This window comes from Micromys minutus, assembly GCF_963924665.1.
Source record: "Micromys minutus genome assembly, chromosome: 16".
NCBI lineage: Eukaryota > Metazoa > Chordata > Mammalia > Rodentia > Muridae > Micromys > Micromys minutus.
Genome location: NC_137985.1, coordinates 35382587 through 35410586, shown reverse-complemented (window position 1 = coordinate 35410586; position 28000 = coordinate 35382587). Strand labels below are relative to the sequence as shown.

Sequence of the window (28000 nt, the reverse complement as noted above, 5' to 3'; positions counted from 1 at the left end):
TCTATGGGTTCTCTTAGTCTCCCGAGGGAAAAGAAGAGGAAATGAAAGGTGTGTTAATCTATATTGTGCCTTATGCTAATAAAAGGTCTGCTGGGGGAAATGAGGAGATATCATTGCCAAAAAGAGGTTTCTAGGTCGTTTATGGAGGTTAGAGGGCCATTCTTTTCTTATACTTTACCAGCAAGCTCTACACATAGACCAGTCATAGATACTTGGAAGGGAATATTATTTCAGCTTCTTTATCCAGGTCGGGCCCTAGCTACTGCCTTTATACCCACTTTCATCACTGGGACTTGTGGAGTCATTGCCTGCATGTGTGCAGAAAAACCCACGGGGATAACTGTGTTGTTGACAATTTATTTTCTGACTTTGGCTTCTGAAGGAATATTACATCGCTGATGCCTCCGAGGACCAGGTGTTCGTGTGTGTGAGTCACAGTAACAACAGCACTAATCTATACATCTCAGAGGCAGAGGGGCTGAAATTCTCCCTATCCTTGGAGAATGTGCTGTATTATAGCCCAGGAGGAGCTGGCAGCGACACCCTGGTGAGGTAAGGAGAACCCCCAACCCCCCACCCTTGGGCCAGCTAGGCCCCCTGCCACTTCTTACCCTAGTGGTTTGCAATATTAGTTGTATACATGACCTTCTTTGAGGTGCTTTCGAGGTGTGCACCACCCCAACCCCTGGATCAGGTGTCCTCAGATTGCATTTGAATTGGTCTGGGTTTATGGTTCAGTTTGTCCCCCATGGGACTTTTGTGTGTGGCCAAGGCTGAGAACTACTCTTCTAGGTGACACTTAGGACCTCAGCTACTTAGTTAACCATTCCCTTGGGTTTTGTGGTATCCGAGCCAATGGGAAAGAACAGTTGGAAGATACCATCACTTCAGGGAACACAGGGACTCTGCTTCCAAGTGACTGATTGACACCCTCTCTTAGAGGTAATTATAAGGTGGTGTGTGATAGAAAAGGCCCCAATGTCATTGCCCCTTTAACTGGCAATCATAAATGTGGGGCTGCTTGGTACTTGTCGTCCTAGGTGTTTCTTGAATGCTAACTTCTCAGAGGGGCTTGGGTACAGCTGAGGACTTTGGGTTTAAATTTCTAGATGTTTGGCATATATGGAATCATACAATGGTATGTGACCATGCGGGTCTGGCATCTAGCATAATGTTCAAGGTTCATCCCGTTGGCTGAATGTTAGTATCCCATTTCTTTCTTTTTTTTAATTCTTTTTGGGTGAATAATATAGTTTACATGTTTTAATAATTAAGATTCATGAGCCAATGTCCCTCAGGTCTTTCAGTGACTTTAATTTTTGCCCCCACCTCAGGAACACCCATGGCTATGGAGTGACTAACACAGCTTGCTGATGACTTTATCATCTTATTCATTTGTCAGATATTCAGATGAATTTCTCATGGTAGGACAGAGTGGGAGCCCCACCTGGAGAGGACTACCCAGAAAGGAGCCCTCAGTTATGTGACCATACGGCTTTTTCACACCTGTAAACTGCCTTTGACGTGTGACAGTTTCCTCCTGGGGTGCCTGAGACTGCCATGTGTCATCCAGTTGAGATATTGAAAAGAGATTTATGTTAACAATGGTAGGCCAAGATCCTGTTGAGCTTTCTTTATATTGTCAGGCTTTATCTCAGGGTGACAGGGAGTTCAAATGTGTTTAGTTCGATGAGCTGTTACCATTCATGGTTCCTTCTCAGCCAAATGAAATGGGCTAAGAGTGAGTTATCAGATACGTGGGGAGGTTGGCTTAGACTAAATGACTCTGAACTGAGTAGGGCAGTGTCATGTTGACAAACTGGCTCTCTTTACCTTAAAAATGAGGACTGGGAACTCTTAACAGGAACTCACTCTGGCATTTGTGGGTTGTGCTTGGAGGAATCTCATGGGAAGCCATAGCTAGTTGTAGGATGCTTATAGGAACTAATGAGCTAACCATGTGGTAGACCCGTAGGGACAACTTAGGAGGGAACACTTGGCTCAGCTCGTGGGGATGATTGCCAATGTGTAGCTTGCACAGGGTATGGCTGAAGTGGAACCCTCGTGAACTTTCTGGCAAGTTTCAGCCCATGGCACCTGGGAAAGGAGGGGAGAAATGCTTTGGAGTGGGCTGGTGGTGACGATGGGAGGGCACAAGCTCTCAGAAGAGGGTGCAGCCATGGGATCTGTTGTTTTTGTGCAAGGTGAAGAGGGAAATGAAGGCGTGGATTGACATTAGAGCAGAGGATTGTGAGGCAAAAGCTGACAGAAAGTCAATTCTAAAACCTCCAGAAGATAATAGGAAAAAGAACCAGGTCTTGAGAGAAACCTAGGCCTCCCACACAGGCATAGCAAACAGTGAGCCTCAGGTAGGTTACAGAGGCAAGAGAGCTGAGGTGAGCAGTGCAGAAAGCCAGAGCCCATTACCCCATTCCCCAATAGAGACCCAAGGAATCTCACATCAGAAGGTTTAATCTACATCCCAGTATTGGGGGAGGGGGTGCCTTTCTCATCCTGCCAAGCAAGAACAGCTTCATTGGTACTCCGTATTTCTTCTCATTCCTAAAGCAGAGGCTGCTGTGTGTCTCCCTGTCTGAAGTGGTACAACCTTCACCCAACTCAGGGGATTCCTACCACAAATGATGGGGACTTGGGAGCTTTATTGTACAGCCCATGGCTCTGAAACCCTGACATAAAGGGCACACGTTCAGTTTTAAAAGCCACATATGAACCATGGTGACCATTTCTCATAGATCTTATATTCACAATGAGTGTGCGGGGTTAGCGAAAACCTCCTTCCCAGTGGGCTCTTAGGGTAGCAATTGAAACTGTCCTGTTAGCCAGAGCGCCTCAGGCTTTCTAGAGCTGTCCTCACTGCCTGCACAGAGTCACCGCGAACCAGCAATGGATGCTGCTAGAACTCTTCACAGGGGACCCTGCGTTTAGTGTTTAATAATTGTATTTCTAGAGACCAGATTAGACCGGTAGCCTCAGCATTGTTACCAGTGTCTTGCACACCTGGCTCAAGGCTTCCTTCCCACTTGTCCAGGTTTTTTTCTTTTTCTTTTTTTCTATTTTTAAAGATGTATTTATTTATTTATTTGTTTGTTTTTTATTTATTATATATAAGTACACCGTAGCTATCTTCAGACACACCTGAAGAAGGCATCAGATCTCATTACATCCTGCAGTTGCTGGGAATCGCACTCAGGACCTCTGGAAGAGCAGTCAGTGCTCTTAACCACTGAGCCATCTCTCTAGCCCTTGTCTAGGCTTTTTAAAAGATTTGGATCAATATTCATGGTAAAGAAATGGATGAAGCTCTGTCAACTTCTTTAAGACATCTTCTACATTCTAAACGTCCTTTGAGGAGTTGTTGGTTTGCTCAGTACCTTGGCCCTTAAAAACCATTTTGCATGTGTATGTGTGTGTGTGTGTGTGTGTGTGTGTGTGTGTGTATTAAGAGCAAGTTATTTAACTCTAAAGAAATGGGGTATTATGCATGTTACATGGGTGGCCCTTGTAAACATGTAAGTGAAAGTAACAAGATATAAAAGGGTATTGCATGAATCAATTTACGCAGAACAGCCAGATCAGGCAAATCCACAGAGACAGATCTGTAGAGACAGAAAGCAGATCTGTGGTTACCAAGGCCTTGGAACTGAAAGCAAAGCAGACAGAGACAGTGCCTGCCAATAATGAAAATGTCCTGGAACTCACATTTCACACCACTGTGTGTGTACTTAATGCCATGATATTGTGTGCTTTAAGATGGTTCAATATTATGCAGCACACATGTAAAATGCCAAGCAAATGCCAATCTTGGGCTATGGGCGATTGCTTTTCTTTGCTTGCAGGTATTTTGCAAATGAGCCGTTTGCCGATTTCCACCGAGTGGAAGGCTTACAAGGAGTCTACATTGCCACCCTGATTAATGGTTCTATGAATGAGGAGAACATGAGGTCGGTCATCACCTTTGACAAAGGGGGAACCTGGGAATTTCTTCAGGCCCCAGCCTTCACAGGATATGGAGAGAAAATCAATTGTGAGGTACAGCAGCTTTAATCTTGTTTGGCTTTTTTTTTTTTTGGATACAAAACAGAGAGCTGTGGTCTGGGGAAGTTTTCTAAATTCAATATTTACAGGAAGCATGCAAGCAGATAGAGCACGTTCTTAAGAACACAGGGAACAAACTTCCATATGCACATCTGCCCTTTCAGTTCTCCGGTTCCACACCAAGGCATGGTGGGGGTTGGGGTCAGCTTAGAAAGAGGCACCACGGGATATTTAAAACTTATCTTTTAGGTATTGGAGATTGAACTACATAAGGTCCCTGTTTGTTTGACTTGTGAGCTATACCTTTAGCCTAATATCTTAACTTTTGTTTTGTTATGAGATGGGCTCTTGCTATGTAGGTCAGGCTGGCCTAGAATTTATGTGGCCCTAATTGGTCTCAAACTTTCAGTCTTTCTACATTAGCCTCCTAAGTGGTCAGAGTGCCAGAATTATGCCCTCTATTGTCATGCCCAGCTTAATTTGAAAGTTTTGAAGGAAGTACCACAATGTACAACATCTGCCTGGCATCACGTTTTTTGCTTGACAGATGAGCTTGAGCTAGCTCACGGCTCTGACAGGAGGGCGTAACACATGTCCTCTGAGGATATCACATCTTTGGGAAGCTGAAGTTTTGTGAGCAAATTTGATGAGAAAAACACAGTGGGAAAATCAGGGTGGGACAGAAAATAAGGGTGGAAGTGTTACATGGGCCTCTGAAATTTGAGAGGTTCTGCCCAGTAGGTACATGAACTCCATTAGCAGGACTGGGGATGAATCAAACATGAAATGGACATGTCTTCCCCCCCACCCCCGACTTTATGTATACAACTGTTTCAAACTGATGCTCTTTTAGTAGAACACACCCACTCCCCCCACACACGTACACTGTTTAGTCTTCAACTCTAAAATAATAATACATGATGGTATTTTATTTCTTCTGGTCTGGAACTACTATAAAAATGACATCACCAATTTTTACTTTAAGCCAACAGTGTTTAAGAATGAGTATAGTGTTCCCTGTTTATGTGCCTGTCTGAGAAGCCAAGCATCTAAAGCTGTGTTGCTCGGTCCCACTAAGTGCTCTTCTGGATTGATTGCTGTGTCCCCTGGTCATCTGGGACAGCCACACTTGTATTTCTATTTCACCTGAGTGGGCAGAAAGAAACCAGAAGAAATTAGTGTTAATTTTGGGTGCAATCATTTTTAGTCAGTCACCTAATCTTTTGGACTTTTGAATTGTTTGTTCATGTTAACCTATGTTACCTCCCTGCATTTCATATCTGTATTTCTCCCCTTGGAAAAATCCTTTTGGAGAGTCTTGTCCTAGAACATACTTCCCTATATTTCTTTTTTGGCCATAGGCCTTGATTTACCACATGAAATCGAACTTTGAAAAGAAGCGGGCTAGAAACAGACATGGGCAAACACGTAGACAGTTCCACTTCCTCAGTATTTAGGACCTCAGAAGCTTGGCCCATCTTGATGTAGATGTGTCTAGGCAGTTTTGAACATGCCTTGGGGCAGGGGACAAGTTGGTGAAACAGATTCAGTGGCATTACTATTTCTCAGACTGATCAGCTTGTAACTGCAGGGTTGTCAATCAGCTTTTAGTTTCTGATTCTTAGTTTAGGTGGTAGTTGGGTCCCTCTTCCTTTTGCTGGGATCAAGTAGCGAATATGAAATAACTTTAGAAAGAAAGGGTTTATTCATTGGCTCAAGATTGGGAGGGTACAATCCACTCAAGGTGGGAAAGGCTCAAGGCTGATGCTTAGTTTTATTTTCTCCTCCTTTTCTCCTTTCATTCGGTTGGAGCCCCTAGACCTGGGCATGATACTGCCACAGTCATGGGGGCTCTAGCTCTTCCCCGTCAGCTTAGTCCCTCGGGAAGCTCCCTAAGAGACCTAGCCAGAGGTATATCTTCTAGATGATTCTGGATCCAATTAAATTGACCATGAGCATTAACCATCGTATGTGGTATGTTAGCTTTCTGTCGCCATCCCAAAATGCCCGAGAAAATCAGTTTATGGGGCAGAAAGGCTGATTTTGGTTCGTGGTTTCAGAGGTGTCAGTAGCTTTTGTCTGCGCTTGCTTGGCTCCGCTGCTTTGGGCCAGTGGCCAGGCTGAACATGTGATAGAATATGCCTGAGTGGTCATGGCAGACAGGGGGAAGAGATAGAAGAAACCCAGAGAGGAAGAGGCCAAGGTTTCCATGTCCTCTTCAAAGGCATTAGGTCGTCGAGTAATGACAACTTCCTAGCACTAGACCCCACTTCCTAAAGATTTTGCCACTTCCCAGAAGTACCAAACCCTTGTACTCAAATCTTTAGTATAGGACCCTTGGGGAATATTTCAGTCCAAAACCATGAGGTGAAGAAAGGAGGGTCTAGTAATGCATATGGTTGAAACATGATGGTTCAAGGATCCGAAAGCACTTGTAAGGACAGACATCCTTGTAGGCAGAGTAAAAGGAGTGAAAGAGGAAGTTGGAATTGAAACCTTTCACAAGCCAACCTAATTTCCTCCTGTTCTTCATTGACCAAACCGGGGGTGCTAGCAAGATCGGTTGGCATTTTTCCCTGTGCTAGGATCACAGAGTCCCCTGTTCTGATTGCCGGCTGATGTGTCTGAAATACTTTAGACATCATTTTTTTCTGGCCAGGAGACTAAGGCAGAAGCATTTGTGGTGGTCCACGGAATGGCAGGCATTTGCTCACAGCGAACAAGCCAGTTTCTTCACCACTAAAGCCTGCATTTTTCTGCAAACATGGATGAGCATTTAGTTTCCACAGGACTCTTGTGGCATTCTGATCACATGTCTTACCCGTCTGGTCATTTTACAGCAAGACTTTTGGCTTTCCGATTCTTTTTCTCCTGACAAAACTTCTAGCATCGTATTTTGCACACATGCACTCTGACTTATAAAGTCAACAGGACATTTCAATTCTGTTCTTCTGAGTCCCTGCTTGGCACCAGTAGTGGACTGCCTTTCTTTTCTGCTTGAGTTGTTATTTCTGGGAGTCCCAGAACTTTAAGTTATCTTCCTCTTTTCTTCAATGATAGATGTTTATGCTGGTTCAGCAGATATGCTCTGTCTAGGGAGATTTGGAGACCACTGGGTGGTAAGTCTGGTTTCTTTTGGACCGGACCCTCTTCTAGGTCTTGCTATGGGGTCCTCAGAGGGACCCTTAGGTTTGAGTCCTAGGCATGTGTTATATGTTGATCTAATCTGGAAATTTCCTTCTGAAGCTTTCTCAGGGCTGTTCCCTCCACCTGGCCCAGCGCCTCAGTCAACTGCTCAACCTCCAACTTCGAAGGATGCCTATCCTGTCCAAGGAATCAGCCCCTGGCCTCATTATTGCCACCGGTGAGTGTACCCTGCTATCCCAGGGGCTTGGGTGGGCTGGTCACATGCAGCCAGAGAGATATTCAGTGATCATCTACACCTCCAGTAGTGACCCCTCTTCGTGGCTTTATGACATTATCCTAGTGACTAGCTACTATTCGAGATGTCTGGTGGGGCCAGATGTTTCTCTGGCTTATTCTTCCTTTTTGTGTTTCAGGCTCCGTGGGAAAGAACCTGGCCAGCAAGACCAACGTGTACATCTCTAGCAGTGCCGGGGCCAGGTGGAGAGAGGTCAGTGTCTGGTCCTGGAGCTTTTGTTAGTGTGAGCATGTGAGCCATGAACCAACGTTTCAGGGACACAATGGTCCCTGGTGGAGGTCTGTGATGCTCTCTATGATCCGCATGTGTATACAGAAACCCAGGGCCTCACAGAAGAGTTAGCTGCACCCTCGTGTCTTCACACCCTATAATGCACTTGCGATTTTTGCCAGAATATCACTTTAAATAAAAAACAGACGGTTTCAGTTTTTATTAGAAACAACTGTGAATTTCACCAAGTTTTTCAGGATAATGCATTCCATGAGGGGGAGAATACAGTGTCTGTCTTGCTTACTTCTTCAGCCCTGGGCTGTAACAGTGTCTGGCATAGAGAAAATGCCCAGTAAAATTTGGCGAATGTGTCAGTGAATTACAATGCAGTTGTGGTGGGTCTGACACTGCTCATTTTCCATTTTTCTGAGTCTTGCTGGCTGGTCCTTTTCATCTTCCCTGTGCTATGGGAGGGGATTATTTTAACACTGTGTAACCCATTTGAATCTTGAACACTGACCACACCCACTCTCAAGAGTCAGCTATTGTTCCAGCCTAAATTGTGGTCTTATTCTGTAGGTAGTTGGTCTGTGCTGACCCTGAGGATGGGTGCTGACATCCCGCAGATCACTGTACAGGCAGGCTTGAAAACTCAGTATCCTTAGCTTCTAGCCCCACAGTGTTTCCTGTGGAGAATGTAGTGTGCATGCTTCCACACTTAATCTGCAGTATGCATAGCAATCATGTTACCGTTGGCTCTGGGAAATTTGTAAACATTGCTCTTATACTTTATGTGACCGAGGCTTATCATCCCTCTAAGTGAGAGATAGAAGAAAAGTCTGTGCATGCATGCATGTGTGCATGTGTGTGTGTGTTTCCATGCACGTGTGTATATATGCATACAGGCACATAAGTTAAGGGTTCTACCCACAATGGCAGAAAATACAAGTCTGTATTCAGATAAAAGAAGCGATCAGGACAGCATAGTCAAATAGGAGTTGAAGGTTTGGAATTCGCCCTTATCCTATCCCAGGGGAAAGATGGAACAGCTGCTTCTCCATCCACAGAGCTGTTGCTTCCTTTGGAGCCCAGCATCCTCTCACCAGCAGAGAGGCCGGAGGGCTTTTAGTACCTTCTGCTGCTGGAGACAACGGGGACAGGAACATCCGCAAGTTATTTCCTCTGGGTGGAGAGCTGTGTCTTGCTCCTCCTCCACTAGAGCGGCGTTGCCTGGCTGTTGCCAGGGTAGCTGTTGGAGACTCTCTCCAGACATACGTAATACCTGCCAGGAAGTACTCAGCACCCAAGGGACCTTGTTTTGGGAACTAGCAGAGAAGCAGCTGGGGATGAGAGTTGGAGATTACCTGTGAGGGAGGTCACAGTCCCTGTGGGTGGCCTTCACCACAGAGGCCCCATGTAGGAAGGGGACCAGTCATCACCTGCACTGGGGGATGAAAGATACAGGTGACGGATTGTTGTAGGGAATAGTGGTGACTGAGATTCTGGTTTCCCTCCAACTAGCTAGTTATGTAAATTCTTTGGTCCCCACCATTTCTTCTGTTACTTCCATAACGTCACTGAGAGCTGTGAACCACAGCAAATCTCTGCTACAGCGTTCCGTGGATGAGAGCCATCCCTCATTTCCATACATTCAAAATATTGAGTATCCCCACGAGCATCTCTGAATACTCTTGTGGTGTCCACTCCTCTCTTCACTGTTTGCATCTACCTCCATATAGTGTTAGCATGTCCAGGATTCTCTGTAAGGACTGCTTTCTATGAATAGATTGTTTACTCAACTCCCCTAGATTCTGTCACTCTTGAGAATTTGAAGCTCATTTAAGAGGCTTCGTTGCCTGTGGCTTTTTTTGTTTGTTTGTTTTGTTTTGTTTTTTGTTTTTTTGTTTATCTGATCAAATTTTAATGCTTCTACCTGCTTGGAACAGTTAAGCTGTTTTAATGTCTGGTACTTTATTTTCCTGTGTGTGTGTGTGTGTGTGTGTGTGTTTGCCTTGGTGCATGTGTGAGTTCTATATCTTTAAGTTGTGTGTACACATGTGATCCATTTAGAGTTAGTTTCTCGATGTGTCTTAAGAGAATGGTCACCACCCTCTGGTTTTCATATTTTAATCTGCTTGAACCACTTTTTGATATCTACTTCTATCCATCTATTGAGAAGAGTTCTCTTCCCTCTATTGAGTTGCCCTGGTCCCCTCTGGAAATCAATCTGTCATGTATGTGTGTGTATCTGGGAGGGTTTTCTGTTGTGTTCCTTTGAGCTAAGTGTCTGTATTCACCACTACCAGATTGTCTTGATTACCAAAACCTTATAGCCAGTGTTGGAATCAATTAGGGTAAGCCCTTTGCTTTTTCTCAAAATTGCTCACATTACCCGAAGTCCTTTGTGTGGCTGCTTATCCTGCCAGTCTTGCAGGACTCTCACTGTGAGAGCACTAAATTCCTAAGTTGATGTCAGGGTAAATTGACATCTTAGCAACACTGAGTCTTCTGACCACAGCTGACCCTCCATGCCTTCTCTAGTTTCTCTTGGTATCTTCACATTTCCAATGTAGACTTGTAAGTCATTCCCTTCAGTTGTTCAGACTGGAACTCATGGTCTTGCCTGAAGTGTAGGGATTGCCAGCATATACCACCATGCCTGACCTAACCTTTCTTTTCTCTTACTTTTCTCCTTAATGCTGAAGAATGAATCCAGGGTCTTAAACATACTAGGCGAGCACTTCACTGAGCTACAACCTCAGAAATGTCCATGTATATGTGTGTTATTCTGAAATATTTGAGCTTGCTATTACTGCAAATCAAATCTTCTTTTACATTTATCCCTAAAATTTTGTTGTTGATGATTTTTTTTTTTTTTTTTTTTTTTTGGAGATAGAATCTGTCTATGTAGCCCTGGCTTACCTGGAGCTTGCTATAAAGAACAAACTGGCTTTGAACTCAGAGATACTCCTGTCTCTGACTCCTGATGCTGGGATTAAAGACATGTGTCACCATGCCTGGATTCATTCCTAGATTTTTATGCTTATTTATATATAACAATGCTTTCTGCATTCAATGAGTTTGTCAAAGGCGCAAATTCTTTTCAGTTAGCTTGTGTGTGCATTTATTATAAACAGTCATAACAGATGCAAAGGGAGGTAGCTTCTCTCTACAGCTTCTCCCCTTTGCGCTCTTATTCCTCTCTTTCCTCTTACTGTGGTGACTGTGATCTCCAAACACTGTTGAATAGATGTAGGAAGGGTGAGCGTTCCAGCCTGTTCCCTGTCTGAAAGATACACATTTTAGTCTCCTTGTTTGTGTTTTAAAGGCAGCATCTCTCTTTTGTAATCTGGGAAGGCTAGTCTTTTCGTCTCTGTTTCAGTCTCTTGAATAGTGGGATGATAGGTGTGCACCTGTCCAAACAATATGCTCTTGGTTATGTGTGATGTATATGCATATGTATACATATTCCATCAGCCTGGAGAAAAATCCCTGTTGATCCTAGTTTATTGATAACCCTTAAAAAAATCACTTCCAGATATTGATTTTTTTATCACATGCTGTTCCTATATCAATGTAATGATACAGAGTTTCTTTATTCTGTTACTGTGATGGATTGTATTAATTTATTCTTGAAGATTAAGCTAACTTTCAGTTACAGAATAAGTCCCACTTGGTAATGATACATTGTCCTATTTAATATAGGTAGGTTTGATGTGCTAAAAGTGATAGGCACCTCTTTGTGAGAAAGACTAGTATTCTATTTGCAGTGTCCTTGGCGAGTGTCAGTCTGGGGGTCTGGCTGGTCTCATAAGATCAGCTGATTTTCGGTCTCTCTCCCTTTGTTTCTGGCTGCCTGTGTTAAAAGTTGGCATTATGTCTTCTGCAATTCACCACTGGGCTGGGAATGTTCTTCTTAGAATATTTTTGGAAAGAAATTCAATTTCTCCAGTTGGTGTATAACTCTTGAGATTTTCAAATTTAGTGAATTTTTCTTGCTACCGTCTTAACATCTGAGGAAGCTTTAGAGATAATTTCATTCCTGGTAGGAATGACCTGATTGTTTTCTCTGCTATGTCATTAAGATTTTCCTCATTTGTTTGCTCTTTCTGTGTTTCCATAGCTATTTATTTTAGATGTTTCTAAGTATAAACATGTAAGGCTTTAAAATTTCTTCTGGATACATCTACTGCTGTCCATTTATTTCTGCTTATCTGTGTCTTTGTGTTTAAAGACTTTTATGAAGGCAACATACACATTCTTGCTTTCTTATAAATTATTATTATTTTACTTTTGGGGGGAGCTGGTAGGTGCATGTGGAGATCAGGGTACAACTTGTGGGAACTGGGTCTCTCCTTCCACCTTTTGGGTCCCGGGGAGCAAACTCAGGTTGTCACTTGGAGACAAGTGCCCTTATCACTGAACTGTCTCACTGGCCCCGGGCTCTGCTTGTGGGCCTTTATTTATTAAAATTCAGCCTTTAATGTAATGTTTGTTTACTTATTTCCTCTGTATCCATTCTTCTGTTTCTCTCTTTGCATCTCCTTTTGCGTTATTTAGGTTTTTGTTTTGTGACAGTGCCGGGTATTGAACCCAAAGCCTTGAGCATTCTTGTCGGGTGCTCTACCATTAAGTTCCCTCCCTATCCACAAGATATATTAGACTCTGTCTTTTAGTATTTCTCTCTTACCTTCTTTTCTTTCAGTGGCTTCTTTGAGAATTAGAACGTACATATTTAGTCTTTCATAACCTTTACTGAGTTGGTACTGAACACATAAAATAAAAATACAGAACGTTTTTATCATGTGGGTCTGTGTCCCCTTCCCGACCTATTTGTAATTTCTCTTACTTGTCTGTGGCTTCTAATGATCCCTGGGTAGATACACATTTCTTAAAGAGATACCTTGAGCATTTGGTGCAGAGGCCACCACTGGCTATGGGTTCCCTTGACTTTCCTTTGTTTGGGAATCCTTCATTTCTTCTTTATTCCCAGGCTCCATGCTTCCTCTACTGCTGAAATCTCAGCCAGTGGTCATCTGGGTTTATAGGACCTTTCATAAGCTTTGTTGGCCTCTGTCTCCCCAGGCTCGGGTGAAGAACCCGTGACCACCTCAGTTGTATAATTTGCACAAGTAGTAGCCTGCTTTCACACAAGCATATCTGTTCATGTATGTGTATTACATCATTTTCCTCTAGGTTCTGTCCAAAACCCCTCATTCAAATGTAGTTTGGGGGCTAATGTAGAGAGGTACAGTCCAATGAAGGGATTCGTGCTTTGGGATTCCTCCCACACTTCCCCAGCCTGCAAGGGGTCATTTACCAGTTCCTCTTGTAAAAAACACTTTCTGTGGAATTCTAAGATCCCTGGTTGGAAATGAGGTGCTCCATAAATGGCCTTCCCTTGAGGCAACTTTGTGTTAGGCGTGTGAAGAGTGCTCTCTCTCTCTCTCTCTCTCTCTCTCTCTCTCTCTCTCTCTCTCTCTCTCTCTCTCTGAGGAGTAGAACTTAGCTTTCTCTCTCTGACCCCAGATCTGTGAGGCATGATTGAGAAGATGGGTAAGAACCTGCAGTGGCTGCCACTGTGGTGGTGCGTGTCTGGGGGAGGAGAGTGCACTGTTTCCACATTTGCCTCTACAGCAGCACATCACCTCTCTTTTGTTGTTTGTTTTACTAATTAGGCTCTTCCTGGACCTCATTACTATACTTGGGGTGACCATGGAGGCATCATCATGGCTATTGCCCAGGGCATGGAGACCAACGAGTTGAAGTAAGTGCTTCTGGTTATCTTTCTCTTTTTCTTATAAATTTTTTTCTACCCTTCTCTCTACTTCTTCCTTCCTTCCTTCCTTCCTTCCTTCCTTCCTTCCTTCCTTCCTTCCTTTCTTATTCTTAAAAAAAAAAAAAAAACCCCAAAACCCAAGGTCTCACCATGTAACCCATGCTGTCTTGAAACTTACTATGTACCTCCAATTGGTGCAGAACTTGGCAATCTTGCCTCAGCCTCCCAAGAGCTGAGATTGCAGGCGTCAGGTACTGTGCCTTGCTTATTCCTTTTCTTTGGACATCAAACCATTCTTTCACACTGGTGTCTGTGGTGGCCATTGGATGCTCTCTGCAGCATTAGGTTCAGGACAGAGAACTGAGACCTCTGCAAATCACTTAAACTTTTTATGTCTATGACATAACTAATTCCTTCTGTCTTAGAGGGGGTTAGGAGAAACAAGTGAAGTAATGTTTAGTTCTTTGAATAAAAACTATCGTCTTTCTTTTAATTAATTGTTTTGGGTTATCATATAAAGTAAGAATTTTATTATGGTAATTTTACTCATTTACTTTTTAACATATATTATTATTACTATTAATATTAATTATTATTGTTATTATTATTATCAACATCTTCACCATTATCATTTTTTGTTCAACCAGTCATTTCCTACTGCCTTGTCTGCCGTCTCCTTCTCATCCTGACTACTTCTCTTCCTTCCCCCAGACAGTTCCTCCTTCTACTTCCTTATTACATGTAACTAGAGAGCTTTGAACTTGTGTTTGCTTTTATAGGTGGCGTTTCCAAAGGTTTGTGCATAAGATGACTAATAGTTAAAGAGACAGGAAACAGTGACAGGTGAATAGTGGTGTAGAGTGTATGTCACTTGGTAACCAGGTGACTTCTGCTATGTTGCACTTCATCTTGGGCGTTGTCATTGATGGAGCTGGAAGGGTTGTTAGGGGTTAACTGCTTCATTCTACAATCGGGGAAACTGAGGCTCAGGAAGAAGTAACCATTAGCTCGTAGAGCCATTCCTGAGAGCGAGTCTTGGATTATGTGTAAGAAAAACGCAAACCGTCGGGAGTTTGTAGCTTTTCTCCCCCTCTGGCTTGATTTTATCCAGAATAATCTCTTTGCTTCCTTTCACGAAGCTATTGAACCACGGTTACCACTGGATAAGCCAGACTGACCCTTATTTCTGCTTATTTTTGCCCTGAACCCTTTAGCTGGGTGATTGTGGGAGGCAGAGAGGGCGACCGCAATCACACTGTGCAGTGGGAAGAAGTTTCCCCTGCTTTTGATCCTCTTAGAACTGGCCAGGGGCAAGAAGTAGGTGCTTTGAAAGGGGATTTTAACAGCTGGTTACCCCCCCTGTGTTTAACTGGGCATGTACTGAGCCTCCAAGAGGTAGAGAGAGGCAAAGGTCTAGTCTTGGCTTTTCACTTGGCTGCTCTTGGCCTTGGGTGGCACGGGGCAGCTGCTTCTCTACAGCCTAGAGGCAGGGGTGGTTGTGTTTGTACACGGTACCTGCATCCATGTTCACGTTAGCTTTTGCTCAGAGGATGATGCTCACAGAGGATGCTTCCCCAGATCTGCTGGTGTTTGTGTGTCTAGTCATTTAACTTACACCACACACACTGAGCAAGTGATACTTACGCCAGGTACTGGGAGTCTTAAAGAGGAACAGGATGCTGTGGTCCTCTCTCACCCCCACGAGCTCTGGCTGTAAGGTAGGCGAGGAGGTAATTGTCCTGGTTATGTAAACTGCTATGTGAGGAAGGCCTACAGGGCCCGGGGCTTGGTTTCCTGGGCATAGATTTCATTCTTTGGATGGTTTTAGTTTTCAGATTTGGGAGTCGGTTCTCAATTTTCCTTGTTTAACTTCTCCGCCGATGACATTAGCATTCCAAGCTGGCTCCTCTGAAGGAGCTAGTGTGATTTTAGTCCTCTTACACCATCTGTCGGTGCATATGTGCTCAGGGAACTCAGAGTTGTTCTGCGCTCGCTGCGGCAAAACATGGCCAGGAAAATAAACCTGATGACTGAAAACCACAATGTCCTCCCCAGGCATTTTGTAATGGTTTGGGGGAGTTGGTGGTGGACATTGTGGACATGGCCGTGTTCTTCTGTCGGCACGAATCATTTGGGAGAGTATGCAACACATAGTTCAAATAAATGTGGACTGGCCTCCTTTTGACAGCTGCACGGGTCCCAAGAACCAAGTCAAACCCGGCTGGGATCTGTGCCGCCCGCCACCTGGTATTGACTGAGTGTGTTGTTCTCAGAGGTGTTCGCTCATCCTTCTGCTGTTCTGAAAAGCAGAGGATGACAGTGAAGTTATTCCATAGTCCTCAGAGACGAACAACGATTCCCTGTGCCAAGCAGGTGTGAGCGAGGCTGCGTGCTAAGCTTTTTATTGTTGTGCGGAATACAAAGACGCCGGACAAAGCTGGCAGCGTTCGTTTTGAGTTCATAGTGTCACAGGATTCAGTCCCACTTGGCTGTCCCATTGCCTTTGGGAGGCTACGCAGAAGCACCCTGTCAGGGAGCTCCTGGTTCCGCAGAGCTACTCAGCAGGGTGGGCAGCTGTCTAGGTATAGCTTTCTAGGGCATGCCCTCAGCAGCCCATCTTTCCTCCAGCTAAGCCCCACCCCCTTCTTTCTAACACCTCCTGATAGATAATGTTACCATGGTAAGAGCCCAGGAAGGGACTAAAGTCAGAGCCCTCATGATATGGTCGCCTCTCAGTGATGGGACCCATCATGAGAGCACCAAGCCGTTCCATTCATGCTGCCAAAACTGGCCTCAGGCTCTGGGCTTCTGACCTCCCTAACCGTAGCAACTGCGCTGTCCTTTGAACCTCAGAATTTCTCTGCCATCCTATTCATTTAGATCGATTGTATTCAGACTTCATGGTTTAGTTGCGTTTCATTCTATGGCTGCATTCTTCAACTCATTAGCAAGGCTTTTGCAGGCCCGTATGCCTAAGTTAGCAGGCACTTAGTAAATATTTGATTGATCAATAAATAGGTCATGCATACTTGGGCATCTGAGATTGCTTTTTCCTTTTTTTCCTTTTTAAACACCGAATTAAAAATCAGGAAGTGATCTGGGTAGGGTGCTATTTGCACAGCTCCCAGGGAGACCATTGCTGTTGTGTTCTGTGTAAATAACAACCCCCAGAGCAGTGGGGGCTTCCTGAATGTGTGCAGCCAGACGGCCAGAGAGAAGATCTGATCCACCCTCCTTATCTTCCACACGAGGACATGATATGATTTGTGGGAGTTAGCGCCCACACTGGAACATGAACAGATTTCTGCTAGGAATCATTTCAGGTCAATTACACAAACATTTGCTGAACAACTACAGTGAACCAGATGTTGTGCTAGACATCATTGATGGGAGGCAAGTGAGGCCTGGTTCAGTAGTGCTGGGACATCTAAGCTAGTTGGGAGAAGGAAGGAGCTTGTTTTGAAGGGAGAACAGGAGGTTCTGTGTATCTAGAGATGACTAGAATGTGGTCCCTCGCCTTTAAGCATCTTACCCTTTATTTGTAACATAGGCAAAGATGGTCAAATGGAGCAGAGTCTTTTGTTCTAATCAGAGGCCAGACACCTAGATGGTAGAGACAGGAATGGTGGTCAAAGACAGAATTTGGGGTATTTGATCCCTCCACTTCTTTACTATTTTGTGGCATTGTCTCTCTGATCAGCACAGTAACTAAGATGCCTCTGTTTGCCTTCTGCTTTGCTTTTCCATTGAGACTATATCATTGGTGTTAACCAAAAGCAAGAAGTATAAAGCCTTGGTTTGCCTTTGTGTCCACTTTTCTGAAGTGAGCAGAGGAGAGCCCAAGGGGCTAGGGATTTGCTTTTGCATCCACTCAAGCATGCTTGACCAGAAACCTGCCTGGAGAATGCCAAGTAGCGGTTTCCGTTCTTAAGGATGCACCACATCCTACCGAGAAGGGGCTGCTGTGCTCTGGATCCTGACCAGAGAAGATCCAAGCACCAGTTTGTGAGCTGGATCCCAAGGGCTGAGATCAATTTCCTTTTTTTTTTTCTTGGCAGTTTGCCTGTCAGTGTGATGAAATGTTGATAGTTACTAATACTTTGGACTTGTCCCAAAGCATCTTTTCCGTGAAGGGATCTCCAATTTCACAGGGCTTCCCCCTGGGAATCCCCCAGGCTCCTGCAGAGGCTGCATGCAGCAGCTCAGTGGGAGTTGTCTTTTCTGGAGCCTTCTAGGTGCAGCCTCATGGTTCCAGATCATAGGGAGCTGTAGTGGCTTCTTCCATGGCTTCTACACCATGGCTAAGTGACATTAACATGAGGCAGTTACAGAGAGCCATTTCCACCTGTCTCACCCTGTGTGGCTTCCCCTGCTCCTTGAGGCAGAAGCAACAGATGTCCTTATCTCCTTTTAACTGTTGCATAGCTAGGGCAGGCTTTTTTTTTTTTTTTTTTTTTAAAGAGAAACTCAGTGTGGGTTGTTTAATTTCCTGCAGCACATGTTGATCATTCTTCTTTCCGGTGGTAGAAGAGGTGTGAGGTTCGGGGACAGGGAAGTGGGTGGAGGTTTTATTACTGACGAGCCACAGTGTAGACACAGTGTAGAAGACACTCATGGATCTGTCTGGTCACGTAAACACAGCAGGGTAGGGTGTGAAGTCTAGTGCAGGGCCTAGTCTGAGCTGGCCGAAGAGAGTGCCAACTGGGAGGTCGGGAAAGGCTTCCCAAGAGAGGTGAAATAGGAGGTGAGGTTAAAAAGTTGCCATACAGTCCCAGTGTCAGAAAAAGTCTGCAAGGCTGGAGAGACGGCTCAGCACTTCAGAGAGCTTGCTGTGCTTCCAGAAGACCTGTGCTCACCTCCCAGCCTTGACATCAGGTGGCTCACCACTGCTGGTAACTCCAGCTCCGGGGTGGTCTGAGGCTTTCTTCTGACTTTGGTGGGAGAGTCGGGGATGGGTGGCATTGTGATGGTGGGTGGGGGAGTGGTACCCTTGCAGGCTTGGCATCCACTCTCACATACACATACAAAAAGAGACACAACTTGAGCAAAGGGGGCAGTGTGAGTCTGCGGTCCCTGAGGCCTTCATTCGTGAACGCAGTATGCACTGAGAAACGCAGTGGTGAGAAATGAGGCTTGAGACAGGCATTAAACAAGCACCAGTCCTGTGGGCCCTTTCCTTGCTCTCACTGGAGAGATTGGATTGTTGTTTGTGTGTTTAAATAAAGTTATTGCTTTTCTTTGACAATTTCATATATGTGTGTCATGAAGTTTGGCCATTTTTACCCCCATTATACTCTCACCCTATCTCGTTCACATTAAGCTGCTCTTCTGAGAGATGGCTCTTCTACAGATAGGTCTTTTTCTTCCTTTCTTTTGTTTTGTTTTTTTTTTTTTGTTTGTTTGTTTTTGCTTTTTTCCTGAGTTCAAATAAGGATGACACATGAACACAGGTGTGAGGCTATTTTCTGGAGCACGGACAACTTACCAGAGGTGGTACCACAGAAGACAGAAACAACACCCCCTTCTTCAAGCTACCAATTAGCTGCCAATAGCTTCTTCCGGAGGGGCGTGGCCTCACTAGTCCCTCAGTTGAGATCTCCATGGGCCCAGTCTTGTAAATGTATCCATAGCAGCTGGTAGTCCATAAAAAAATGGCCGTATTAATCGGGGAGATAGTATTCCACAGCAGTCACAGTTCCTACATTCCTTCGCTCATGTCTTTGCTGTTGTCCCCTGGGCTTTAGAGGGGTGATGTAGAGCTCCTGGGGGACCTGGGCACTCTCAGCACTAGAAGACATATTAGTCACTGTATTGATTGTTGCCCATAGTAAAGAGAACCTTTTTTGGCCCAGGCTGAGAGCAGCACTCACCTATGAATATAAACATCAATATTTTTAAAGCACTTTGACATCATGCCCATTTAGCAAGACAACGGCAGGTTGGAAGGTTTCTTCCTATGGTCTTTGGTATTTGAGAAGGTTTGCAATGTCAGGCAGGGATTTTCCCCCACCCCCAGGGGGGCCTCAAATCTAATCAGAAAGCAATTGGTTGCCCTCATAACGGTCCTGCCATCATTGCACCAGTGGGCACTTCTTGCTCTGCAGGTCGGAACTGTAGTTTGACCAGTCATAATTGGGTAAGACTGGAACTTTGCTTTTGAGGGTTTTACATGGAGGAATGGCATGGCTTCCTTTGGAAGAATGAGGGGGATACATGTATTCCACAGAAGATTGGAAGTGAAGGCTCGTGGGTTCAAGGGCGCACCCTGTGTGAAAAGGACATGGTATCTGGTTAGCTGGAAGGTGATTCTACCACTCACAGAAAACAGAGGCATAGGAGGCGTGGAGCAGGGCCAGTCCCTCAAGGCAGATTTGGTCAAGGAGGACCAGGTGGCAGTTTTAGGTTTCAAGGTTGAGCTCAACATGTGGTTGACCATGTGTCTAGTGTGGTTTTGCCCTCTGCCACCTATGATGGGGGCCATTTTCTTCTGGGAAGTTGGATTTACTCCTTTGGTTATTTATTCATTCGCTTGCTTGGGTGTTTATTTGTTCATTGAGGAGTGTAGGTTTCTGGTAAGAGGAACTCTTCCTTTTTGACAAGTCATCCAGACACTGATGGCTTCCTGCTTATAATACTGAGTACCTACCATTCTATGGCAAATACCCCAGTTTCCTTCCCTTATCTGCTGCCCAATCTTCACATAGGTTTTGTTCCAGGTCCCCCTTATAATATCACTGCATTAGGATGCAGGTCTCACATCTGACCTCCACAGTGTGAACCGTGCAGGAGGATTAATACCTACTGTTTCTGGACACCGTTTCTACAGATGAGAACGTTAAGAGCAATTTTCTGCCCTTGCCCCCACCCAGATTCAGTTTCTTGATGTGTATCCCAGGCTATCTTCCAACTTGAGATCCTCCTGCCTCATCCTCTCCAGTGCTGAGATGACAGATGTGCACCACCATGCCTGGCTTTTTCAAACTGGTGACTCCCATTAATATTTTTATCTATTGAGAAACCACTTACATAGCATGGGATCTTTAGATCTTAAGCAGTCTTTAGGGAGTTGTACCAAGATGCTTTCCCTGACCCCAAAGATGCCCCTGCAGGCACCAGCCCATCAGTGCCTCACTCCAGTCTTCCTGCCCATTGCATGCAGCTGCTGGTTTGATTTTCCTGTTATTGCCATGAGGTTAGTTTTGTTTATTCCAGACTTGCAACTATGCAGTTCTTTTTTATACTTGGTTTCCTTTACTCATGTAGACATATAGAATTTTCTATTTTTCTTCTCTTTTTGGTTATATATATATGTGTGTGTGTATATATATGTTGTATATGTGTGTTCACATGTATGGAATGTATTCATGTGCACATCTGTGTGAACCTGTGTGTAAGCATGTGTACCTGTGCATATGGAGGCTCGAGGTCAGAAGCAGGAATCTTCCTCATCTGTGCTTCTATCTGGTTCTTTGAGGCAATGTCTCTCAGGTCACCCTGGAGCTTGGCAATACAGTCCATCTCCTTGGCCAGTTTGCTACAGGGATCCCATCTCACTGCCTTCTGAGGTTGGGATCATGGGAAAGACACCACACAGACATGGCATTTACATGGGTTCTGGGTATCCAAACTTGTCCTCTTGCGATGGCATGAGATTTAACTACTGACTCATTTCCCTGGCCCAGCATTTCAGGTTTGTTCACCGTATACTTTTGTAAATTGCTAAGTTCAGCTCACCTAAACTCTCAGAAGTCCACTATCTGATAGCTCTTATTAAAGGACACATGCCCAGGCATCCTGTATCCTAAATTCCAGTAGGTTAAGTCTTGGAAACATCATGTGACTGTTTATATTCTCATTTTTGCCTAGTCTTTGGATGCATGAAAACATTTGAATTTAATTTAATATCATTTGAATTTGAATTTAATTTTACCACATACATTTATATCCACATCTACGTATGCATATATGTGTGCACAACTGCCCTGTGCCCTTTGCAAATGGGTCTCAAGTTCATTGTCTAAATTGCCAACTGGAGTGTAGAGCTTGGTGAGAAACTGAAATTTTATTTTGATTAGTGATCAAATATATATCAGCCACTTCATACTATTTCACCAACAATGAATAAATGTTTATATATGTGGTCCTCAAGGATATCATTTTAAAAAAAATCTCTCACATCATTATCCTTCTCACGGTTGGTTTTGGTTAGCAACTTGATGGGATTTGGAATCACCATGGAAACAAATCTCTGAGCATGTAAGAGGGATTAGCTCAATTAGGGTAATTGATGTAGGTAGGACCGGTTCATTGCCTGGAGTCTTAGACTGAATCAAAAGGAGAAAGTGATCTGACATAAGCAAACATTGCTCCCTGAGAATGCAATGTGACCAGATGCCCCAAAGTTCTACCAGCATGACTTTCTTGCCACGGTGGACTATACCTTCAAAATGGGAGCTAAAACAATCCACCCTGAAGTTGCTTGTTTTTTTTTTTTTTTTTTTTGTGTGTGTGTGTGTGTGTGTGTGTGTGTGTTGTTATAGCAACATAAGTAACTAATACAAATCTCTTGTTCAAATCAAGAATAATCAGGAGGAAAGGAAATGGGCTAGTGTGTTGTGACAAGAGACCATTGGGTTCTCAGCGCTGGCTTTCACTCTGCCTGAGTGCTTTTATTATCTATTCTCAAAAGTACCTTTTCTCCTATAGGTCATGTGACTGTTTCTGTTCTGTTTGTAGGATCTATTCTGCCTGACTCTTGGAGAAATTACCAAAATGACCCAATAATTTTATCTTCATTTCTTCTTGTTCCCTAGTAGGTATACACACACACACACACATACACACACACACACACACACACACACACACACACACACACACACACACACGGAGAGAGACATACAAAAGGAAGAAAAAAGATTCCGATTTGCTTTTGTCTTGCCTCTTGTCATTTTAGTTTCACTAGTGACTCTTCTTTTCAGTTTCAGAGTGTTGAGATCAGACCAACATGGATGTTCCCTTAGCTGTTGCTATTGTTAGATGAACATCCTTTCTTCAATATTCCTGAAAAATGCCATGTTCTAAATGAGCAGTGTGTTCTCAGGTACAAGGCTATGCTTGGCCACACACCTGCTGGTTCGTCTCATTAATGGCTTACTGTCTGCACCTTCTGGGAATCTTTAGAGAAATGATTCATTTCCTGGGGTTATCTTTGGTTGGATGCTCTCTTAAATGAAATTAGCTAGTCCATGTAAAAATAGATAGACTTCCTGTATCACCATTGAACAGCTGGGCCATTCCAAGCTTGTCTGATTAATGGAGTAGCTCAAAAGGTATCATTAGGAGTAGTATTGAGCCTTCAGCTTCTTAACATTGGTAAAAAGCAAGGGACTGAATGGGTTAATCATATTTGATTTAAACCTCACTTAAACTCCAAGCATGACAACTGGTTGAGAATTTGCCTCCACATATGACCTGTGCTGGGTAGGGGGCAGGTACTTGGTCCTTCAGTGGCCTGGGTGGCTGTTATTAGTATCCATCACTAGGTGTACAGAAGTCACTTCACAAATCTCAGGATGAGAAGAAGTGTTGGGATTCAATGAGATGGTCAAAAGTTTCGTGTCTAGTTCTATATGTATATGTATATAATATATATCATATATACACACATACACTATGGATGACATATAGATGACAGTGTAGTCATCTATACTGTCCTACATTCTAGATTTGTTCAGTTGCATCAAATGGTACTGAGAGACTGGGCTGAATCCAGATGCCTGTGGTGTGTATTGATGGTGCTAAGTGTGGATGAGGGTATGGCTCACTGTCCTGCATGAAATTGCATTTCCCTACCAATGAATGGTTGGTTTGTAGGTTCATATCTTTAGACCACATGGGCATCCTAGTCCGTTAACATTACATGGTAATCTCAGCATTCAGTGATGATCCTTGTCTGATTTGATTACTACAGTGGGGATTACAGAATGGTAACGCCTCAAATTCTGTTATTACTTGTTAATGGTGTTTGGTGATGTGCCAGTATAAGAATAGTAGACTTCCTTTTCTCTCCCTCTTTCCTCTCTCCATCCATCTCATCATTGAAAGTAATCCATACCCTACTTTTATTCACTATGTAATGGTACCATTATCTTTTTCTTCCTTGTCAACTTTTTTCTAAATTTGGCTGTTCAGAGTCTTATCAGCTAGTTCCTACATCTTACTTTTCAGTAGGGAAGGTCAGAGATTGATTCTAGCAATAAGTGACACTCTATTGTTTGCATTCTTTTTAGGTGACAGGATTGGTCCTTGACACTTCCTTGCTTTTCTGGCACAACCATAATACCTGTTGTGCGGTCACCATTTTCCGAAGCGCTGGTTATGGCCCCTAGTGATGTATGTAGAAACTAAGGCCAGCCTTCTAGGACTGTAACCTCAAGGCTCCTTTTGCTTTTATTGGGCAGGTACAGCACCAATGAAGGGGAGACCTGGAAGACGTTCGTCTTCTCTGAAAAGCCTGTGTTTGTGTATGGACTTCTCACAGAACCTGGCGAGAAGAGCACTGTCTTCACCATCTTTGGCTCTAACAAGGAGAGTGTCCACAGCTGGCTCATCCTGCAGGTCAATGCCACTGATGCCTTGGGTAAGCCACTGCGTCCTGAGCCCTGCCTGCAGACATAATGACTGGTTGTCTGGAGTGGACAGAGCGGCAGCTTAGATATATATTTATGTCTATTACATATCTATATATATGTTAAAAGTGTGAGTGGATGGATAGATAGGTGGATGAAAGTGAAAGCAAGTTTTCCAATTAGAGGTTCCTCAGGGGGCTATTCAAATGGGTATAGCTGTATTAGCTCTCCATTAGGGTAAAAGAGGAAAACTTTGTTCTGGCTCATGGTTTTGGTCCATAGTTCCTTGACATCTTCCTGTAGCTGTACTAGGAATTATGATGGGAGAAGTCTGCTTATCACATGGTGTCTAGGACTCAAAGAAAAGAGAGAGAGCAGGGGAGGAGGGTCTGGGACCCCAATGCATTCCTTAAAGTCACACTCCTGATGACCTTACTTCTCTCCTCTAGAGCTTACTTCCTAAAAGCTCCACCATTTTATAGTGCCATGGGCCAGGGACTAGCACATGGGTCTTTGGGAGCATTAATGATCCAAAGAATAGCACAGCTTTGGTGCTGGGTCCTTTCGAGGCTGCCTGCCGGAGGATGGATGGGCACGGAATGCTCCTTCAGACTGCCTTGCTGACTTCTGCCCTTTCACTTCTCCTTCAATGATGTACTTCAGGCTCAGGAAGCTTCCCCTGTCTTCTTACCCGAGCCATTCAACCTCAGCCTCAGGACCTAGCATCTCAGGATGTGCTGCTGGTATCTCAGCCGGAGGGTGTTTCTCCTCTGTCCATCACACCTTGAATTATAGATCTGTGCCTGCAGATTATTAGGTACCATGTCCCACCCCCTGATTAGAAGGCTCTTGCATATCTTCATTGCACCCACAGAGCACCTTTATTGCCTCATAGACAGTAGGGTTTTAATGATCCTTTGCTAATTTGAGTGGCATTGTGTTGACAGGTGCGCATCAGCTTTGGGTAGTATTTAATCCGACACACATATAAAAAGAAGTTACGAGGCACCAATTAGATGTAAGCAGAGAATTCCCATAGGCACGCTGCTGACATCTTAAGTGGATGTGGGCTGGTGAGAGAAGTGTGAAGTTGTCTTGTCATTTCCAGTCTCTCTATGTAAAGATCCTGTACCATCAAGTAGGGCAAACACATTTTCAGTGCTCTCAGCTCATACTACCTGATGGGCTTCCCTTCTTAATAAAGCAGGATGAGTCAACAGCATCCCTGCATCACTACCAAAGTAGCCCAGGAGAGACCCTAGCCCCAACCCAGCCCTATCTCACCCCCTGCCTCTGGTACCTACTTGTAAAAGGACCTACTGACTCCCCTAATAATTTAGAGACTTGGCTGAGTTTTATGGTATATGGAGGAATTTCAGTACTAGGAATGTTGAGGCAGAGGAATCAGGAGTTTGGGGTTCACCAGAACTCTAGATATATCTTCTCATTTATAAAGCATGAGCAAGCAGGCCAGTAAGCCACCCAGAACTCCAGGCCAGTGAAATGACAGTTCAGTAGGTAAATGTGCTTGATGGCCAAGCCTGGAGACCCCAGTTCAATCCTGGGCACCCATATAAAGATGGACGGAGAGACCTAACTCCTCTGACCTCCAAATGTGCATCAGCACACACATACAAACAAACATAAGTCTGTATATATGTAATATAATAATTAAGTTTAAAATACAGTTCTAAACCAAACAAATAATAAAAGAACACACACAACACCCCCCACATACACACAGTAAATAAGTTTGAAATACACAGTCTCAAACCAAAGAAAATGACCGACATTGTGCACACGGGTTGGCACATCACACGCGTGCACAGTGCATCATCAGAAATAAACAGCAGTCCTCCCCACACCCCTGTGCCTCAAATTTTATAATTCAGAAGTTGATGGTATCAAATGTGACTTCCACCTTCACAGCTTTCTCATAGGAGCTGTGTTACAGGGGTGCTGCCCACCCTCAGTGTTGGGTTAATTTGGGGGTTTCATGTCCATTCCGCCACAGGGCTCGGGCCGCTGGGGGAGGCAGGATGCTGGAAGTTGGACCACTTCCTCTGAGGCATAGGGATGGTCAGCCGGAGCTCACTTGGGGGTCCCTGGGCCTGCGATGAGGTTGGGGTCATCTGGTTCTCAGGCTCTTGGAGACTTTTATGTCATGGAGGGAAGTCGATGAGTCAAACCATACCCACTTCTCAGGGTGGGCCTGAGGTTAAATACCTTTTGCAGGGAGGAGTGTCTGGGAAGGAAAGTTTATTGTCTAAGCCTCCAGGCCTTTTAGGTGCCTCATTATAATGAAGATCTGTCTTGAGCCTATGTGACCTGTTGTCATGTCCTTACTTGTGGAGGGGCTTGGGGCATTGCCCTACGTGACTGATGGCCACAAATCTATGGAAGGCTGTGGCTAGTGACAGGGGCCTGGTTTCAGGAGTAAAGCGAGACTCCTACTATCCCCTTTTAGGGTCACCAGAGTCTCAAGCCTCATCTCAACCAGGGACCTGGGTGCCTTTCGTGGTCCTACATCTCCTCGGGTTACTAGAGATGGGTTGTTTTGAGCCCTTACACTTGCTGTCTGGCTACAGAGGCACCGGAAGCAGAGGGCTGCACTGAGGGTGGGGAGACAGGAAACCCTGCACTGGCCTGGATCTGATGCATCGTCCCGCCCTTTTCTCTTCTCAGGGGTTCCTTGCACAGAAAACGACTACAAGCTGTGGTCCCCATCTGATGAGCGGGGCAACGAGTGTTTGCTAGGACACAAGACGGTTTTCAAAAGGAGGACCCCTCACGCAACATGCTTTAACGGGGAAGACTTTGACCGGCCGGTGGTCGTGTCCAACTGTTCCTGCACCCGGGAGGACTATGAATGGTTTGTTCTTCCTCCAGGCCCAGGCTCTTGAGTTGTGTCAGATCTGCTCTGTAGTGTGAGGTGAAAAGACGGAGAACACATTCTCTTTCTCTGAGGAAGGGGATAAGAATTCCTTGAGCACACTGTACGATCCAGGACTGTGTGAGGTTCCCTCAACTCATGCTATCTTCATCCCAGCTGTGCAGTTCAGCAGAGGTGCAGACATTTCTGTAGGAACTCCTAGCTCAGGGTTTATTAGTTCTAGGAGGACCCCTGAAGGGAATACACTGAAAGCTCCATTTAGGGAAACTTGTTTTTTATAGGTTCACTGAGGGTGGGGAGACAGGAAACCCTTCATGGGCTTGGATCTGAGCCTCCCCTTCACCCGAGAGGACTTCTTTTTCTTTCAATTTGAAATGGGGCGATGTTCATATGTCCAATTTTTGTATTATTTATTATTTCTTGAGGAAACTGTCCAAGGTGTGTCTGGGTATTAGGTGGGAATGACATCTGCACAAATCCCAGTGACAGGAGATCTGGCTGCCTTTAGGGTGAACCTTGATCTGCAGGAGGAAAATCGGGATTCCTAGAGATGTTTGCGCCGGTTCATAGGGAAACATCCAGCTATGTGGCCAGGGAAGCTTCAGGCCGTGCTGTGGTGGCATGGCGTGGTGACGTCACTGCAGGGGAATGACTGTTTCTGCCTGTGTTTATGATGACTGGGTTGGGGATGTGGAGTAGAGATGAGGAGGAAAACATGGCAGGCAAGGGAAGGAAGTGGAGGTTCTGTGAGAGAGGGAATTCGTGCTGGAGGCAGGAGGAGCCTCACAGGCCTTTGGGGAGAGTTGAGCTGAGCAGAGTTTAGCCATAAATGGCTCCTGCTGTTAAGCACACAGTGTTATCAAGCTTTCTCCAGTCTCTTCTGTCAGGTGCAGCTAGAGCCTGGTCCCTCAGCCCACACAGGAAATGTGTCTCAGTGGTTGCTGAGGCACCAGAGACTTTTTACTTTTGGTGCCATTGTCCTTGGCCAG

At 44.6% G+C, this 28000-nt stretch overlaps 1 protein-coding gene across 1 annotated transcript in view; it reads left to right on the top strand.

Annotated features, from left to right (window-relative positions):
* The window catches only part of SORL1 (sortilin related receptor 1), a 150385-nt gene that overhangs the window by 49982 nt on the left and 72403 nt on the right, over positions 1 to 28000 (top strand). The window contains exons 8-14 of the mRNA XM_080930526.1: positions 383 to 552; positions 3858 to 4050; positions 7303 to 7420; positions 7617 to 7690; positions 13387 to 13475; positions 23951 to 24129; positions 26804 to 26990. Coding sequence (XP_080786652.1) covers positions 383 to 552; positions 3858 to 4050; positions 7303 to 7420; positions 7617 to 7690; positions 13387 to 13475; positions 23951 to 24129; positions 26804 to 26990 — 1010 coding nt within the window. The remainder of the gene's footprint in view (positions 1 to 382; positions 553 to 3857; positions 4051 to 7302; positions 7421 to 7616; positions 7691 to 13386; positions 13476 to 23950; positions 24130 to 26803; positions 26991 to 28000) is intronic.